The sequence below is a fragment of the Leptonychotes weddellii genome, chromosome 1 (assembly GCF_054177405.1).
Source record: "Leptonychotes weddellii isolate Sample4059 chromosome 1, ASM5417740v2, whole genome shotgun sequence".
NCBI lineage: Eukaryota > Metazoa > Chordata > Mammalia > Carnivora > Phocidae > Leptonychotes > Leptonychotes weddellii.
The window spans coordinates 34,250,389-34,271,056 of NC_138369.1; the positions used below are offsets into that span (position 1 = coordinate 34,250,389).

Genomic DNA, 20,668 nt, shown 5'->3' on the forward strand with positions numbered 1-20,668 from the left:
TGATCTCAAGGTCATGAGATTGGGCCCTATGTAGGGCTCCACGCTTGGCATGGAGCCTGTTTGAGATTCTCTCTCTCTCCCCCCTTGTCTGTTGTCTGTCCCTCCCTCCCCAGCCACCACTCGTGTGTGTGCGTGCGCGCTCTCTCTCAAAAAAAAATTAATTAAAAAAATGATAAGCTTAAGACTTCTCTTTCAGTAATCTTCCTTGGTGTGTTTCAGTTGAATGCCTGTGGGGAGTCCAGTGAAATTTAGAGATAAATTTTAGTAACCACTGGCAATTGTATGTTAACCAGAAATTAATATTAGGCATGTCAGAAATTATAATTTGCTGCCTCTGCTCACAAAACCTTCCCAGAATAGACCAGGGAATGGAAGGAAGAGGTGATCATGTGAATAGCTTTTGATATCTTCCTTTCCAAATTTTTTTAATATAAATAAAATTTATATACCATATAATTTATTTAATAGAATGGAATTGTCAAGTCACATGTTAACTCTGTGTTTAACTCTGAGGTACTGCCAGACTATTTTCCCACAGTGGCTGCACCATTTTGCATTCCCACCAACAATGTATAAGATTTCCAATTTCCCTGCATCCTCCCCAACACTTGTTATTGTCCCATCTTTTTGATTATAGACACCTCAGTGGATGTGAAATGGTATCTTGTGAAATGTGGTTTTGATTTGTGTTTCCCTAATGGATAATAATGTTAAGCATCTTTTAATGTGCTCGTTGGCCATTTATATTCTTTGGAGAAATGGCTGTTTGAATCTTTTGTCCCATTTTCAACACTTTTCTATTGGGGTAAAATATACATAACAAATTTTGCCATTTTAAGTGTATAACTTGGTGGCATTAAATACATTCACAGTCTTGTGCCACCATCATCACTGTCCATCTCCAGGCCTTTTTTTTTTAATCTTCCCAAACTGAAACTCTGTACCCATTAAACAATAACACCTCACACTTCCCTTCCCCCAGCCCCTGGCTAATGTCTTTCTGCTCCTTGACTCTGATTCTATTTTAAATAACTCATGTAAGTGAAATCATAAAATTTGTTCTTTTGTGTCTGGCTTATTTCACTTAGCATATTGTGTTCAAGATTATTCAAAGTTGTAGCATGTACCAGAATTTCCACTTTAAGCCCTAATAATATCCCATTGCATGCACATTATTTATCCATTCACCTGTTGATTGATGGTATTTTCCACCTTTTGGCTATTGTGAATAATACTGCTTTATGAATTGGTGTACATGTATCTGATTGAGTCCTTGCTTTCACATGTTTGGGGTACTTACCCAGAAATGGAGTGGCTGGATCATCTGGTAATTCTTTGTTTTTGTTTTTGAGGAACACACACCACACTTTTCTGCAGTGGTGGCATCATTTTGCATGTCCACCAGCCAGTATAGGGTTCCAGTTTCTCGACATCTTTGGCAGCCAATGCTTGTTATTTCCTGGATTTTTTTTGGAGAGCAGCCAACCTAATGGATGTGAAGTTCTATCACGTTGTGGCTCTGATGTACATTATTCTAATGATTAGTGATGTTGAGCATCTTTTCATGTGCTTATTGGTCATTTGTATATCTTTGGAGAAGTGTCTATTCAACTACTTTGCCCATTTTCTCATTAGGTTGTGTCTTGTTACACCACCGCCCCCCCCTTGCTTGCTTGTAGGAGTTCTTTTTATCTCCTGGTTATTAACACCTTATCAGATAGGTGATTTGCAAGTATTTCTTCCATTCTGTGGGTTGCCTTTTCACTTGTTGCTAGTGACCTTTGAGACACAAAAACGTTTTTTATTTTGATAACAGTTCAGTCGTCTTTTTTTTTTTTTTTTTGGTGTCACACAATACTGTTTATGTCAACAGTGACTGATTCTGAAATGTATTGGGAATGTATCAGGAGTCTTTTAGGCTCATACTGAAAAACATTTTCTAGAATTTTCATTTTCTGTTTTTGAAGTTCAGATTTTATCGTTGGCCACAAATATTTTAGTTATTTCTCTTGAAGTCATTCGTGAGAAAATGTCTACCAAATTCTCTTGGTTTGAAAAAGCCTTATTGGTTTGACAGTCCTTTCAAGTAAAAATGGCCTTCTAAGATAGCAGCTAGTTCAGCTGGCAACAATATTCAACTGTTGTTCCTTGAGATATATATAGTATTTTGATACATTTTTCATGTATTCATCTCATTTTGTTAACAGAATATTAAGAAGATGCATGTTCAGAGGTTGAGAATTAAAATTAGTAATTTTTTAAATTAAACTTGAGATGAAAATGGTTTTTTGTTTTACTGTGAATCTGTGGAGGGTGAAGAAGGTGATGACTGCTACTAGTAGATAGGAGTTTGGAACTGTTGCCTTGATTTCTGCTAAGTTTCTTTATTTTCCCTCTTGCTGTTCTTGTACCATCAGGACACATACTATCATAGTAAAAATGTCAACTCTTATTCTCATGAAAATGGCTTTGGCCTCTTATACTACACTTTGAGAACTGCTGCCCTAGTTTGTAGGATTGTGGGTGGGAGAGAAGAGTGCAGATTAGCTCTTCCCTTATTTTGCTTAAGCAGTCACCTGTGTAAGATTTATCTGCTGCCATTAGTGGTTGTACTTTCTGTTTGGCTTTGAAATGGTTGGCATTTCTGATTCTTGGATCTCCTGGAATTTAGGCTATTCAGGCAGGTATCATCACAAAATTTTTTTATATTAGTGGTAAAATGTAAGAGGACAGGGGGATAAAAGATGTTCCTATTAACTTAGTAAATGAATAAATATTAAAAGCACATAAATTATATATTTTTACTTTGCAGATACATGTTGGATATGTACCTTTTTTTTTTTTTTAAAGATTTTATTTATTTGAGAGAGAGAGAATGAGAGCGAGAAAGAGAGAGAGAGCACATGAGAGGGGGGTAGGGAAGAGGGAGAAGCAGACTCCCTGCTGAGCAGGGAGCCCGATGCGGGACTCGATCCTGGGACTCCAGGATCATGACCTGAGCCGAAGGCAGTCGCTTAACCAACTGAGCCACCCAGGTGCCCCTTGGATATGTACTTTTTAAGAGACAAAAGATCCTGAAAATACTAGCTGAAAGAAAAAGGAAAAAGGAGAAATTGAAGTTTATTTTGCTATTTAACATAGATACAAGACAAGAAACCTTTATTAGTCTATGTAAGCATTATAGCTTGGATACCAAGAGCTTTGGGTCTGGAGTCATTCTGACTTGTCTATTTAAAATGTGAACTTGGGCCAATTTCTAATCACCTCTTTCAGACGGGACAGTAACACCTCCCTGACTGGTTTGTTAGGAGTGATAGAGTCAAAACGAAATAATGTTTTAAAAATGCCAATAATGAGATGAGACGTAGTACATAATAGGCTTTCAGCCAGAGGTGGTTCATTTTAAAGATTTTTATCAGAGATTGGGGTTTCATTTGGGTCAGAAGTGGGGAGAATTGGATGTAACCAGTTTGGAGATTGTGAGTCAGTTTCATCAGGCCTGGTATATGCTACTGAACAAAGATATTCTCACAGCCCCTTACTCAGATCTTAATTTTATTAGTATCAGTGTTACGGTGTATTCTGTATTAGTGCTTTGTGTTCAAGAACTGTAAAGCTACATGTTACTCTTTTTTTTGTTTTTTTTGCTTATAGGATTCAATGGTCCCAATTTAAAGGCTATTTTATTTTCAAACTGGAGAAAGTAATGGATGATTTCAGAACTTCAGCTCCTGAACCGAGAGGTCCTCCCAACCCTAATGTCGAATATATTCCCTTTGATGAAATGAAGGAAAGAATACTGAAAATTGTCACTGGATTTAATGGGTATGCACTTAATATTGTTTGAAAGGTTTAATTTTTAGCAGAACATTATGGATTTTTATTTAAGCTTTGATCGTTGATTATCCATTAAGTAAGTTCTGTGTCTCTGGTGACATTTAATAGTGATTTTTAGCTTACAACTATTTAAAATAATTACAATGTATTTAATTTATTTAACTTGAACCACCTTTACGGTTATCAGTGGCATTTGGACTTTAAATGGTTTTGACAGTGGAAACATTCAGGAAATATGTTAGTTTTTTCTTTCCATTTTATATGTGATATTATAAATCTTTATACTTTGCCTAGGACCTGCATATCATTGAGATAAGTAACATTTTTTTTTTTAATGAAAAATAACAATTTATGAATGCACCTACTTAGGACTTTCTGTTTAAATTTTTTTTTGGAGTTCCTCTTTTACTCCCAAGTAACAAGTAATCATTTTTAGCCCTTTGTAAAACATTGTATTAAAGGGTCACTGCATTAAAATAAACTGCTATTTTAAAAAATGTTGCTGCATGTCATATTCTGTGTCATTTTAAATATTTTTCTTTTTAGGACTTTGTATTTATAGGGTTTTCTTTATTGAAGGGAAGAAGTATTTGTGAAGTTGAATTGTTCAGTATTTAGATTGACGTTAGCAATTTGGAGTGTGAGGTGACAATACCAAATCTAATGAATTGTGAATATGTTAACCATGAATTCATATTTGGGATAGGTTTTATTTGAAGAGGTTTCATTTGTAAGGATTTTTATTTAGGTAGCATAAACAGTCTCATTCTTTTCAGTTATTTAAACGCATGGGATTTGCAACAAGGTAGTGTAATTCAGTTAATCCTTTGTTATGTATCATGTTTTTAAGTTTTGAGTTTTGCTTAAAATAACAAATTCTTAGGCTTTTGGTTTTAGGTATCTTACTAAAATACTTTTTGGGGATAGAATTTACAGCTTTATCTTTGAGCTGCCTTTAGGGGCTTGGGGTAGGAGGGAGACTTATTTTGATTTTGTACCCTATTGTACTTTTGTGCACTGTACTGAAAATTATTTATCTGTATGCACATATTGCTTTGTTAATAATAGTATTTTTTAAAGGCACATACCCAGACAACGCCACATGCTTTATATTAGAAATATGTGGCATAAGATTTACTCTTGAACTGGATTATTCTTATAAGAATACTTCTTCGGGATATTTATAAATAGTACATAGTACTTAGACGTTATAACTCATCTTTTCATTTCAATAAGTTATGGCTACCATTTACAAATTAAGAGTTAAGGTAAAACAGGTCATATTCTACTGCTTTGTGAATGTTAAGCTAATATACTTGTGATTCTGAATTAGTAATACTGTTTTCAGTTCTTTCAAAATTAAGATGGACCAGACAGATACGTAGAATAAATAAAATCTAAATATTTATAATTTCTTAGTCTGTAAAACAGGTAATTGACCTACTTCTGAAAATGATTTGAACGGTCATTAAATGCATACCTAAGACAGATAATTGCTTTTAAAATATTTTTCATCTTTGAGCCATAAGTATTTTGAACTTACGTTGTTTTTAATTTGATTTTTCAGAATAGCAGTTTATGAATCCTTTTCCCTAATCAGGCAGGATCGAGGCCTTAATCAGTGATAAATATTTTTCGGTTTTTAATATTTTTGGCTGTATTATATGTTGGTATATTGACACGTTTATGATTTTTTTTCAATTTTATTTTTATGTTTGTATATAAATTAATTGGTGTTTTAAAAATTTTGCTAAGAGTGGCGGCTGTAAGTAGCATTTTGGTCTTTTTCAGCCAGATTTGAGGATTTGTCCTTTTTAGTATACCTTTCCCGCTGTTTATAATAGGTCACCTTTTAAGTTACAGAAATACTTGTTCATAGTTTTAAAAAGATCCTTAGATGTCATAGGAGTAGTACATAGAGTGGGATCATGTCATACGCTAGTTGTATTTTCCTTTTCGAAGAGCTTTGAAATCTCTGTATCAGTGCATTTATAGAGGTATCTTCTGTTCTTCTATGTATTTGAAATGACCGCATTATTTTTTATTATATGAACAAGTTTGCCTTGTTTCCATTGGTGGTGGGTGTTTATTTTTTGGCTGTTATAAGTAGTGCTTGTAGTGCGCATCCTTGTACATACCTTCTTGTGTTGATGAATGTCACACATTAAATGTATGTATAGATTGTTGCTTTTAATTTGTAGAAATGAAATTGTTACATCACAGTGTACTCATACTTAAAATTTCTATTGAACTGCCAAGTTGACATTGCAAAATGTGTATCATTTTGTGTGTATATAAATGCAGATATTGTATTCTTTAATATTTTGTCTGTGTGTGTGGGTGCGCAGAGATTTGTGTGTCTTTGCAAGTGAAATCGAACATCTTATCAGGTGCTTATTGGCTCTTATAAATTGTGGTTTCATTTTTTTTTTTTATTTTGGGGTGATTTTCTTATTGGTAAGTTTATTGTTTTGTTTTTAAATTGTTATTAAATGCTTCGTAGTATTTAGTCCTGAAAAAGATTATCCATTTTCTAAAATTATTTTAGTATATTGTCAGCATTTAAATTTCCCTCTTTGACGTGGAAATTGTCCATTACCTTGTTGGCTTGATTTCTTGAGCTGTAAGATTCCGGAAAACAGGGTTAACCATCTTTTCCAAACAAGGCCCTCAAGAACAGTGAATGGCTGAACAGTAGGTTTTCAAACAAGTACACAATAAATCAATGGAAGGAATAAAAGCATGTTTCTATATTCCTATTTTATTTCTAGTACTTCATTCCTACTAGTAAACACAGAGGGATTTCAAGGGGTAGAAAGAATGTAACTTACATTTCTAGTAGTTTTTTAAAAGATAGTTAAATGTCCTCTAAATTACTGACATCGAAGAATAATGAATATAAACTGTGTGTCTTTGCTTCTCCTTTGTCAATGTTGTTAGACCTAAGACCTTTCTAAAATAAGCAGTAAGTTTAAGGTACTGTGGGTAGTTGACTAAAGTAGTATGGCTATGTATTTACGAGCAGGTCTGGAAAAAGTACATAACCATTTGATACCTAAAGATCTTTTAATTGTCACATCATCTTTCTAAGGCAGGTACAGTTGGTTACAGCTGAAGGGCGCTTTTCATCTTTAGTCATGATAGTCTTTCTGAATATTGAAATTCTTCTCTAATGTTACTTTAACGTACATAAATGACCAGATTTTTCTTAGTCCTAAAAACTTTTATATTGTTTTATAGTGTATTGCACACGCAGAAATATCTCTTGTAAATTTCTGCACCCAAGAGTGTGCCTCTTCATACTTTTTTAAGAAGGTCATATGTGAGATTTTTATACTCTTAAATCTGGATCATAGATTTAAAGCATAATCCTTTTTTGATTTTGTATTGTTTGCTTTATAGTTAGCTTGAGATTATTCAGGGATGAGAGAATAGGTTCTAGCTATTTGTTATTTTGTTCTCTTCCTTCCTTTGACCTATTTTATTGCTGCTGCTTGAATTCTCTTCAGTTGGTTGGGAAAATAGAGTTTTTGTGTCAGTATTTGTTGAGCATATTAAATCTTTTTATTTTTTATTTTTTTTAAAGATTTTATTTACTATTTGACAGGAAGAGAGGAAACACAAGCAGGGGTAGTGTGAGAGGGAGAAGCAGGCTTCCTGTGGAGCAGGTTGCCTGATGCGGGGCTCGATCCCAGAACCCTGGGATCATGACCTGAGCCAAAGGCAAATGCTTAACGACTGAGCCACTCAGGTGCCCCGAACGTATTAAATCTTTTAGCTAAATGTGTTTATTTCCATTTTCTTCGCTCTCTTTCACTTAGCATAACTAGTTGAGAATTGGAATTATTTAGTAGCCTTCTCTCCTCTTTCTACCCCTGCCTTGTCTTGTCCTTTGATCATATGGTTTGATTTGATGTTGTAATAAAATGTTTTAAATTGAAAGGTAGGGTGTAGCAGAAGTCTAATTTTTTTCTTGACATTTTCGATTTGATGCCAGGACAGTGACAATTCAGACTACTATAGGCACTATAAAAGATGATTAATTTGATTGAAAGTGTTGACAAGTTGCTACACATTTATTTTGGGGTGGGGAATGGCTAGTTTACAGGTACTAGTTTACAGTTACTTAGCGTTATTTAAAGAAGCTGATTCTTCATTTTCTTAATTGTTTGTACTTGTCATTTTACATTGGTGTTTTCAGTAAATCTAAGAATTTCTAACATTTGATTTGAGGTAGAAAATATATACATAAGAATATTTAAGTATGTGTATATTTATACAGATGTAAAGCCTGAGTACAGATAGAGTATATTGCATAGATATTAAGATCAGGATAAAGATAATATCACATGATTCCAGTGATATTTCTGACTTCTGTAGGACTTAAGAGTAAACAAAACTGAACCTGTTCAGCCTTGGATAACTGAGACAGATATATAGAGATTTTTTATTTTATTTTCTTGGTGATAACAGAGATACATTTAAGCTAGTTTTAACCTGAATAGTTCAAGTCAGATTTAAGCAATTCTTTAAGGCATAGTATAAATGCAGCCATTCATAGAAAATAAAGACATAGTAAAAATGACATCTTTATGCATAAAACTAAAGTGAGCTGGCTATTTTAACATTTTTCATAACAGGATGTCTGATTTTATGGTTCTCTCTTAGTTTTTATACGCAGATGGCCTCTGTGTTGTATTCCTTTATCTTTTTCATGAAGAAAGTTGATTGCATTATAAAGGAGTAAGGTAATCAGTTATCTGATTTTTATCTTCGATTCTGAATTAAATGTGCATTTTCCTTTTCTGAATGCCTTCTTTCCAACTGATACCTTGTATGCATTCAGAATAATTGTACATCTTAATGATGAAACATATAAATAGACTAAGAAATTTTAGTCAAACTGTAATCTCAGCTTAAAATGTAAGATAGGACATTCTTCCTTTAGGTGTTGGCCTTACTGTTTACAATTTCTTTCTATTAAAAATAGCATTAAATTGCTAATTCATGCTTAGATGTCTTTCTCTGATGTTCAGCCCCTTTCCTCATATTTGAATTCTCATAGCTTTCAGGTATGTAAGACTTAATGGGTATTAAGGGGTTGGGCGTGCAGAGGGAGAAGGGGAGAGAGAATCTCAAGCTGTATTTCAGGCTGTATCTCACGACCCTGAGATCATGACCTCAGCTGAAATCAAGAGTCAGTGCTTAACTGACTGAGCCACCCAGGTGCCCTGATACTTTTTTTTGATGCAGTGAATGGGGACAAATTGCAGCAAGTTCAGATACACTCTATAACTAATGTAAGACATGTTAGTTGCTCTCCTTGGAATTAAAAGGAATATTTTATTTTTTTTTATTAAGATTTTATTTATTTATTTGACAGAGAGAGAAGAGCAGGGGGAGAGGGAGAAACAGGCTCTCTGCAGAGAGCTCTTTCCCCCACTCCCCAGCTCCTTATGTAATCTTAGTTTTTATCTTAGGATGGCAGGCAAATAGATAATATATTGCAGAGTAAAGTGAATGTATTCTATTTGAAATAACCCCAGATATTTTTCTGTTAAGTAATTTATTTTATACTATATCATTCCAGTGAACATCCTTACCCCATTTCCCCAAATTTAGGGATTCTGGTTCAGATTTTTCATTGTGTGCATTTTTGCTTTTTTCTTCTTAGCACATGGGGTCTTAATTTAGTGATTTTTATTGGAAATAGTTTTAATATTTTCAGGAGTTAGAATAAACTGTTTTGTATGCTATATTTAAAGAGTAACAGAGTAAACCTTGCATATAGTTTTTGCACCAACCATTCATTTTGGATTTATCTGGTTTATTCTTACACCTCCTTTTAAAGATCTAACTTAGAAAGTGTTCCCACGGGGCGCCTGGGTGGCTCAGTCGTTAAGCGTCTGCCTTCCGCTCAGGTCATGGTCCCGGGGTCCTGGGATCGAGCCCCGCATCGGGCTCCCTGCTCAGTGGGAAGCCTGCTTCTCCCTCTCCCACCCACCCCTGCTTGTGTTCCCTCTCTCGCTGTGTCTCTTTCTGTCAAATAAATAAATAAAATCTTTAAAAAAAAAAAAAAAGTGTTCCCAGGTTCAGACTTGCTTCCTTGGCATACAGTTTACTCTGTCTTGATAACATTGCATACAAAATTATATTAACATTTATTGTAGTTATTTACATGCTCTGATTTCTAGCATGTGGTAGGCTTTCATATTTACCTAAAAGGTTAAAAATAAGTACAGCTGTGTAAAGAGACCTTCAGTGCAGTTGTCAAGATTATATTATGTTTCCAAAGGATACTTTTATATGCAAGTAATATTTGTATTTTAGCCTCCTTACACAAGGGGTATTATTTGACATTTTAGTGCCATCTATTGGACACTTCGTAAAAAGCTCCTGAAAGTGTCTAAGGCGTAAACACATTTTATCATAGGCTTTTATTGCTAACAGTGCTGTGCAAACATAATACATTTTTCCCCCTAAAAGCAGTATTATTTATCAACACATGCATTGTTAATAATTGGCTACACTTTCACTTACCTTCCTGAAGAAAATTAGCCAAAGCATGTAGTGTAAACATTATTAAACAGAAAGTTTAAAGATACTTATGTTTTGGTTTTTTTTTTTTGAAGATTTTATTTATTTATTTGACAGAAAGAGACACAGAGAGAGAAGGAACACAAGCAGCAGGGGTGGGAGAGGGAGAAGCAGGCTTCCCACTGAGCAGGGAGCCCGATGCGGGGCTCGATCCCAGGACCCCGGGACCATGACCTGAGCGGAAGGCAGACGCTTAACGACTGAGCCACCCAGGCGCCCCAAAGATACTTATATTTTAAAGCTATTTTTTACCTTAAGAGAAAATACTGGTTTTGGTGTTTGAAAGAAATTTAGTTGGAGGAAAAGACATAGATAATACCTATTGAAGTATTTGTCATTTGAGATTATTTGAATATTCTTAACACTGGGAGCTGTTTTGCTTATTTTTGAATAATATATACACTTTTAAGTGTAGTATCACCATGAGTTATTAATGAGGGAATAGCATAGGTGGAGTTTGTGTGTTTAAGGTTTGGAAAGTAATGAACTTGAAGAGAAGGGGCTGAGGTGCACATATACCATTAATACTCAGAAATCCCTGGTGGTACTGCATTTCAGATATATAGGTGTACAAATAACGTGTATATTGAACCTAATATAAAGGAGGAGATCCTGCCCTTAAGCTTTCAATCAAATCTGAGGAAAGACAATTTGTAAACTCATGTTGTTTATTATGTATGTAGCTTGGGAAAATGTTTCCCTTAATTTTTTAATGCAGTTAACAGTTTTGTGTATTAGCTATAAGTTTTCACTTATGTGGTGTCTTTATAGGAATGAATAAAACAGACCAGTAAGCTGTTTCTTTATTAGTAACATTGTTGGTGTGCTTTGTTTGCTTTTTCCATTTCAAAGATTCTTAGTTTTGACTGTGTGTGTACTCCCCTCTGACCATATTTTCAAAAGGAAGAAACCGTATTCTTTCTCAGAAACCCAGAGGAATTTCCTTTAGCAGTCATGGTGAACAGAGTTCTGTAATTTCTAGCTGCTTCTGAGTATTTGTGATATCAGACACACACTCTTTTAGTTAGCACGCAGTCTTTTGTTGACAGAATGATAGCTTTCTGATTTTTAGGTTTTGATGCTACTTGAGAAAAGGTCGATTCTTGGCCTCTAATAAGTAAAATGTTTGTTTTCATATGAATACACTTTATACCTTTTCAAAATTTGTTATAAACTTTATACTGACTTTTTATAAGAACATAAGAATATTGATGCTAAGAATATGAGAACTAAATATAGTCCCATTAGAAAATAAACAAGATTTTAAGTATGTTTGGAATAATGGAGGGGAGGACAAGGGATTTGAAGTTAGAGACACTGGGTTTGAGTCTTGGCACTGTTATGCACTAGCTGCTTTCCTTTGTGGGAGAATATTGTGTCAAAATGCTCAAAATGCCTATACATAATAAAGAACTTTGTAAATATTAACTCTTAATTTGAGGTTTTGTAATTCTCTTTATAAGGTGAATAAATATATTTGAATGACATATAATGAAGTCTGAAGTTTATGTTTGTACTTTTTAGCTGTGTTTGTCTTACCTAATGCTCATGTTTGCTGTTCAGACTGTAATTCTGAGGAATGCTAATAGTGTGTGAGATAAATTTTTTTAATATTTATAAAAGATTTTGTTCCAACTTATATCAGTTTTGTATTTGGTATGATCAAGTGAAAATTTGATAATGGTAAGGCACTTACCAAAATATTGATTGTGTTTGTATTTTACATCTGATGAAACATAGATTGTAAAACTAACTGTGGAGCAGAACCCTATTTATAATACTTTTTCATTGGAATCATTTGCCTTGTTCTATATGATAACAAAACATCTGTAGTTTTATTTGGAGACACTGTAAAGAAATCTTTGTGTGCAAAGGAATGCTTGAGGAAAAGTTCTGTATTTAATAAACTGTAACTTGATTATTATTTGTGTTGCCTCTCTTGTAAACTTTAAAATAATTATATTGAGAATGTTAAAATATATTTCTCCATTAGTTTTGAAACTTTTAAAATTTTGTGTGTTCTTTTTTTAATTGCTTAGGGATTTTCTTGTTTAAAAAGACAGGTGTGCTTATTGTCTTGCCTATTTTTTAAGTCACTCATCTATTCATTTCCCTATTGTAGCATTTTCTTTTGTCATTTTAATACATGGGTGACTAGATAAATCTTTAAATAGCAAGAGTGATAATGTTCCTAATTCTCTTGATAATTAATGACCTCAGACTATAAAATTATATTCTTTTGCAGTATCCCTTTTACTATTCAGCGACTATGTGAATTGCTAACAGATCCAAGGAGAAACTATACAGGAACAGACAAATTTCTCAGAGGAGTAGAGAAGGTATTTATTTTATTATTGGGATTATATTAAACTTTAATCTATTTCAGAAGAGAGCACTGAGTAAGTTCTGTTTTAGGCATCTTTTCTTCAAATAGGTTTCCTGAAACCTACCTGAAGTTTTTCTCAAATTGTTTTCCTAATCTGGGAAAAACTAGGTTTTGGAGTGAGATTTAATAGGAGGGGCACAGAGGGAGGACTTGTGATCAGTTAAGTATGGGGAAAGCAGCTTCTTGTCTCTTCAAAATTCCTAGTATACATTAACATTAAAGGCTCTGCAAAGTTTTGGCATTGACATTTCCATTATAGTTGTGTTTTGCACACTTGTTTACCCATGGAATTCATTTCTTCATTTCTGGATTTGGTGCACAGGTTTGGAAAATCTGATGCAAAAATTTAACTTAGATATTGAGAAAGATGTAGATCAGACTTAAGAAAGAAGAAAGCATTGGTGTTTTTTGTGGGTAGGGGATGTTGTAAGAGAAGGGCATTTTGGATCAAGGAAACAATGTGATGAACAAAGACATCAAGGTGTTTGAGGGAATGAAAAGTAGGAAATTGACTTATTTGAGGAACCAATGAAGGAGCCCTGTGGAAACCAAGATTGGACCATTAGGTTGCTAATTCCCTCTTTGATCCTAGAACATAGTCCAATGTTCATTTTATGGTTCTAATTCAAATTCAGTTTAGTCTACCCTTGGAGCAGGAATCTAAAACCATTACTTAATGTTTACAATAGATCTTAGGGCTTTACTGGTTTAATTTGTTTTGTTGAGCTTCCACACCCTTGATTTAGTAAGATTCCTGAAGAGCAGGAAACTGAGATGATTCATCAGTACTTATTTTCAGCTTATTGGACTTTCAATAATTAGATTTTGGCAATCTTTGAAGAGGCAGTCAAAGTAGTCGTATCAGGAGTGGCCCTGTCACCAAATCAGGACTGCTATGTTTCATATTTGGGTGACCGTGGACCAGTTACATAACCTAAGTCTCAGTTTCTGATCTGTGAAGTATGGATAATAAGAGGGCTGTGGAGGGGATCAAATGAAAAGCACTTACTCTGGCTCATACTACACTTTTAATGAATATTGACTATTAGTAAAGTCAGTATTAACTGGGAAGATTATATTATTAAAAAGGTCTGAAGCTTTTTTTGGGGGGTTATGATGCTACTACACATCAGACTTTTGATTGGGTACTGCTTTTTAAGGAAATTCATTATATGTGGCCTAAATACTTCAGTCTCTAAGTATCTTGGCATGATTTCGATCTAAAACTATTCCACTGTATTACATTTGATATATAATGTCAGGGCTCCATAGTAGCTAGAGTAGAGTTAAAATAATACTGGCAGAAGGAGCAAATGGTTTAGTAGGTTATTAGATTTAGTTATTGTTTTAGTTTCTGTTGTTTGATTAAAAGTTTTTTTTTTTTTTTTTAAAGATTTTATTTATTTGACAGAGAGAGACACAGCAAGAGAGTGAACCACAAGCAGGGGGAGTGGGAGAGGGAGAAGCAGGCTCCCTGCCAAGCAGGGAGCCCGATGCGGGGCTTGATCCCAGGACCCTGGGATCATGACCCGAGCCGAAGGCAGATGCTAAACGACTGAGCCACCCAGGCGCCCCATGATTAAAAGTTTTTACTTTTAACCATTTATTTTTTTTATTAGTAAAATTGGAGAAGATAGGAACTTAATCTGCCAGGGTGATTCTGAGAGCTTAAAAACAAATGATTAAACCTTATGTCGTAGTGCTTTGTGTCATATTAAAGCATCAATTTTTGTTATTGCAGAATGTGATGGTTGTTAGCTGTGTTTATCCTTCTTCAGAGTAAGTATAAAGATTTTTATATTTCTGTATATACTGATTATATCATTTCTAATATATTAGTCTTTAGGTTACATTTATTTTGTATGGAATGAAGCAGGATAACATTCATAAATACTTGTGAACCTACCACCCAGTCCCTCAAGTAGAATATTACCAATGATATTATCTATCTATAAGTTTTTCTAGTAAAGAGATTTGGATTAAAGTGATGATGTACTGTAATCTTAAGATTTGTGGATTTATGTACTGTCATGGTACTCAGGGCCCTGAGATCCCAGAGATCCCACCCTAGATACCTTACCATGGCGTCTCTGGGGCATAACTCCCAGGTTTGGAATAGTCTCTTGATGACTTTCCTACTCATGATGGAAAAGTATTTCCAGTTGTCAAGATTTATATAGCAAATTAAGGTGTTGGTTTAAGACACAGTCCTTAGCACTATTGATGTTTTGTTATGAGTGGTTGTCCTGGGAATTAAAGCGAGTTTAGCACTGTCCTTGGCTTCTCCCTACTGGATGCCAGTAATGTCTCTCTTTCCCTGAAAAATGTCTTCAGACATTGCCAAAAGTCCCCTGGGGTGGTGGGCTCCGTGAAGGGAAGTTGAGAGGAGAATGTTGTTTCCTGTTGAGAAACACTGGATTTATAAAGTGTCTGTGATTTCATAGACAATAACAGTTTGTTTTTAGAACTCTCACAAGAATATACCTGTATTAAATGAGATACTAAGATAATCCTATAATTTAATGCTGTTTCTCTCAAAAGTCTGTTTGGTTCTATGACTGTGAGATCGTACAAAAGATCTTTCAGTCCTATTGCTCTTACTGAATTAAAGAACTAAATGATTTATAATAGTGTTTTTTCTTTTCTCATAGGAAAAACAATTCCAATAGTTTAAATCGAATGAATGGTGTTATGTTTCCTGGAAATTCACCAAGTTATACTGAACGGTGAGATTATTGATTTTAATATCCAGAGAAATTGTATTTTCCTAATTTTGAGAAGCAGGTTCAATATACTTTCTTAAATAAAGTTGGGCATTTTATGGAAGATACAGGATATACTAAACAATTAATTTGGTAACCCTTAAATCTGAAAGTCAAAGTTAGAGTAAGTACTTCTGTGATGTCTTCACATAAGCAAACCTTGGGAGGGTGACTTCTTACCAAAATGGGAAAATGATGTTCATTTATCTTATCCTAGGTCTAATATAAATGGGCCTGGAACACCCAGGCCGCTTAATCGACCAAAGGTTTCTTTGTCAGTCCCGATGACAACAAATGGCTTGCCTGAGAGCACAGACAGCAAAGAGTCAAACTTACAGCAAAATGAGGACAAAAATCACAGGTTTGTATGTGATTTATATTTAAAAACAAAAAATGTTTTCAAAATAAGTTGACATTTATCCATTGTTTTCAGCACTCATTATTTACTATATACTCTTGTTTTGAGGAACACAGCAAGGTTTTAGTGTGGTCTATGGCTTCTGGACATTCTCAGCATTAGCACATGGATGAAGATGGTCAGAGAGAATGCTTAAAACTGCTAATTTGGGGAGATCCTATTTATAATAGGATCTTAAGAAAGTAAAGTGGTTCTGGTGTTTTCTATTTCTTGTTTTTGAAAGTAACCTGAAAAGATTTATAAATGAGTTGAAAATTTTGTGAGTTATTTCTCATTGGAGATCATTAAAGGAAACCTTTTATTTATATCCCATCTCAGATTTTCTGCATCACATTAAGGGAAAGCAGACTAAACGAGTGAGAGGTCTTAATGAGTATGTCCATCTGGAAGACTTGTAGTTCCCTTATGGGAAGACATTTAACTTACTGGAGAATTGAACAGAAATGCCGTATAACTTGTTCACTAATTCTAGTGGGAAATATTCTTGACACAGTTTAGGTTCCCTTGAAATTATTCTCTTGTATTTTTCTTTACCCAGATGTTATAATTTAACTTTGAGACAGAAATACAGTTTTAAAAATTATTAGACCTTAAAAATGAGAATGTGGAAGATGAAGAAAACAGTCTTTATTAATGACACTTTAAAAAAACATTTACAGTGACTCTGCGACATCTGAATCAGAAGGTTCCTCAGTGAGCCCTATAAAAAATAAACATCCAGATGAAGATGCTGTGGAGGCCGAGGGGCATGAGGTAAAAAGACTCAGGTTTGACAAAGAAAGTGAAGTCAGAGAGACAGCCAGTCAAACATCTTCCAGTGAAATTGCTTCGGTTATGGTAGAAGAAACAGAAGCATTGTCGTCACCTCAGGATAAAGACAAGGAAAGTACTTGTACCAGGCAGCACTGTACAGAAGAGGATGAAGAAGAGGATGAAGAGGAAGAAGAAGGTATTTAGAGACCATCTGTAAAAGGGTGGAGTAAGGAGATCCTCAAATTCTTGTACTTCATTTTGCGTGAAAGAATTTAACATAATGGAACTCCTTATAATGCTGATGTTGGGCTTTTCTCCCACCTGTATGTAGTTGCTGCTGAGTTTCAGGGGATATGATTTGAACTGTAGAATATCAGAATTCATGAAACTTAACTGTGGAGGTATTTTGAAAATAAAATTTAACTACAACAACATTTGCTTATTTTTAGAGTCTTTTATGACATCAAGAGAAATGATCCCAGAAAGAAAAAATCAAGAAAAAGAATCTGATGATGCCTTAACTGTGAATGAAGAGACTTCTGAGGAAAATAATCAAATGGAGGAATCTGATCTGACTCAAGCTGAGAAAGATTTACATTCTGAAGGTAGTGAAAATACAGGCCCTGTAAGTAGTGGTTCTGATTGCCATGAGACAGAAGAATTAGTAGGATCCAACTCCAGTAAAACTGGAGAGATTCTCTCAGAGTCATCCATGGAAAATGACGACGAAACTACAGAAGTCACAGATGAACCAATGGAACAAGACTAATTATTTAGAAACATGTAGATGCAGTATTTTACATACAGTTCTGGTTTTACACTGTATAAAACTTTTATGTAATAAAGTGGACCTTTAGTTTTACAAGAGAAGCAGGTTGTAAAATAAAGTACTTTATGGGATAAATCCTGAAAGAGTTGTACATGTTAAGAACTGTGAATATCAGCTCCTCTGGGTCCTGCTTACCGCTGACTTTTTTTTCGGTCTGGTCAAATCAGTGGTTTGTGTATAGATTTTTTTTTTTTTTTTTAAGTATTAAAGTTTTTAAACTGGAAGGTAATAATTATAATTTTGAAAACCTTTTGGAAATTATCACATTTAGTTTATACATATGCAAGAAATCTTTTTGTCTTGTCTCTTTCTGACAACTCTAGCAGTTTTCATATTTTGGTCATAGTTTCAACATTTTAACATGTGAATTATAGGGTTTCATGCTGGTTTCCAGATTTTATTGTTTGACTATGTACAGTGGAACTTTAAGTCATATATACATATATATATATTATTCTAAGGGGGGAAATGTTATATTTTTCTGTTTCTATAAGAGATGAATACAGTGGATACTTTTTCTATTGGTAATGATTGAGTTCACCTCTTTCAGAAGACAGTTTCAGTTTCTCTTCTGAGTAATTCAAATAAAATCTGGCCCTTGTGAAACCCTGGAAATAAGTCTGTTGAAATACCAGGTTAAACACATTCCAAGAGATCTGTTCAAACTAAAATTCTTTTGTATACTTCTGAGGTGCCTGAGAAAAAGACTTCATTATTTATGAGAAAATACGCTTTATCTTGGAAACTGTGTTCAAACATTAGCTTACTATTTTATAGAATGAATGCTGACATGAGACCATCTCAGAAGAACCCGGCAGGTTCCTTGACCTTTTGCTTGCTTTTCTGAACATTGTGAATATTACACATTTCTTTTTAAATTATTCTAGAGTATGCAAATGTCAAAGGTATGAAACCCCACTGTACTGGAAAAATTAATATATTACTATAGTAATGTACTGGAGCTAAATGACTGAAGCTTTAGGGGTGCATAGAAACCACCATAATTTGTATGACATTTTGAAGTGAATTAAATATTTTTGAACATGCTTCTTCGACAGCCAGTGTTATATTTTTCAGATTAACACAAAGCACAATGATTACTCTAAACTCAATATTTTCAAATTCACATATTTAAAAGTCATGCAAACTGCAACTTCCCTGTCAAAATTACTGGCTGCCAAATTTATACCTGTTTCTTCAGCTGTACCTTTTGATATTTAGAATTTTTAAATTTCTGTAAAGTAGATTTTGTAGAATGTGATGTGTTCACTGCCTTTGTGAAGCGGTATATAATTGTATAATTTCTGTGTGTAAACTGAATGCTTGGGCTTTCAATACAGTATTCATATAAAGCAATAAATATTAATGTTATGAAATATTCGAGTACATTTTTATCAAAATACAAAAGAATCCCTTTTTTAGTTTCAGGTACTGAAGTACACAGATGAACTTATAAAACTGATGCAAACACTTTCTGACACTGTATCATAATCTTTGGGGTGATGTGGGTGGCAACCACAACTTTTGCATTTTGACTACTTAAATTGCTATGACTAAAATTACCAAAATGATTTGGCTCCATTTATGTTTATAGGGTAAATATACTACTGACTGACTTGACTGTCAGGTTCACAGCAGCTTGGTGATACATTTAAGAATATGTCTAGTAGTTGACATAAAAACTGAATATTTACTGTACCCAGGAGGGGAGAAAAATCACACATTGTAAATTTTTAAAAATTTTTTTGCAAAAATGTTGAAGCCAATTTTAAATGTGACATTCATTTGTAGTGGCCTATTCACCTATTATTTTGTTGAGGGATATTTTGCCAATGAGAATAGATTTTAAACATTTTAAGTTTAGAAATTTTGAAATTTTCTTTAGAATATTTATGAAATTATTGTCAATAAACATATTCTTTAAGATCCTGTGACCTTTTGATATTTTTTGTTTTAATTGTGCCATGGACCATTTGTAAACAAATCAGTTTACTTTTGTTGGTTATAAGTTGAAGATTTAGCGTCATGACTTTGAGGTCTGTGGTTTTATTTGTAAACTTGCAGTTGCTATTTTTGCAAGGGCAAATGTATTTCTTTATTAAATAAAGTATAATAATGGTGAATGTACCAAAATGCCATCACTTAACTCTATGAGAGATCTGCATTTTAATCTATAGTTTAATAGTTTTAATATTTATTAGATATTCATACGTTGATCCTAGATCAAACTTGTTGCTGTTTATACAGATAATTGTAGAATGCTAATGGAATATCTCCCTTAGGATAGGTGGAATACTTTTGTAGTTAAACTGGGAAACCTTGTTCAGCTGGTTTAAGATACTGATGCCCATTTGGAAGTAGATTTCCGCAAGTATGCGTAGGTGCACTTACACAGACTTTGCTTAATGAAAAGCTCAGTTCTAATAGTAACTGATTCAGATGTGAATTTTTTAAAGGCTAATTTTAGGCACATTTTCTTAACACACATCAGCAAAGTCATATTAAAAGACCTAAATGAAGAAGCAAGACCTCCGTGATTAAAAATGTTATTTTCTTTTTTCTTTTTCTTTCTTTTTTTTTTTTTGGCCTTCAGCAGATTGTTTACCTGTTAGAATCTAGACTCTGAACCCAGCATGTAAAAAGAACTTGAAATGCTGATGAGGATACAGAATATATATGTAGTATGTTTTTAGCACTTTCCCCTTTTAAACAAGTGAAAACATTACCCTAGTACATTTTTAAAAATACCATCTTTTCAGTTCTGAAAATGTAGCAGAACAGAAATGAGTAGTGGAAAATGTCATTTTAATTGTTGGTTATTAGATAAATTTAATCCAGTTAGGGTTTATTGTAACTACACCTTTCAACAGTGTGAACAGAGCAGTGAATTCCCCATCAGAGAGCTATAACCCTTTGGCTTAGAAAGGCATCCCAGAAATCCTGCGCCAGAAGGTGTAGCCTGTTAAAGCATGGAGGTTCAGAGTCCTTTGTTTTGCTGGTGTAGATAGGCATGTATTTGTGCATTTTTGCATTTGTAAAATCAGTAATTTTTCAAATAATGTAAATGTAATATACTAGTTTACTTA

The 20,668-nt window shown here is 34.0% G+C and overlaps 1 protein-coding gene across 4 annotated transcripts in view; it reads left to right on the forward strand.

The window, feature by feature from the left end:
• Positions 1-18,958, forward strand: part of PPP4R2 (protein phosphatase 4 regulatory subunit 2) — a 51,518-nt gene extending 32,560 nt beyond the window's left edge. For 3 of the 4 annotated variants that reach the window (XM_006741664.3, XM_006741663.3, XM_081820895.1), the window contains exons 3-9: positions 3,655-3,825; positions 12,680-12,773; positions 14,562-14,599; positions 15,472-15,546; positions 15,800-15,943; positions 16,660-16,949; positions 17,203-18,958. In XM_006741664.3, coding sequence (XP_006741727.2) covers positions 3,655-3,825; positions 12,680-12,773; positions 14,562-14,599; positions 15,472-15,546; positions 15,800-15,943; positions 16,660-16,949; positions 17,203-17,522 — 1,132 coding nt within the window. In that variant the 3' untranslated portion in view covers positions 17,523-18,958. The remainder of the gene's footprint in view (positions 1-3,654; positions 3,826-12,679; positions 12,774-14,561; positions 14,600-15,471; positions 15,547-15,799; positions 15,944-16,659; positions 16,950-17,202) is intronic. The other variant, XM_081820897.1, reaches the window with a different exon arrangement.
• The last annotated feature ends 1,710 nt before the right edge of the window (positions 18,959-20,668 follow it).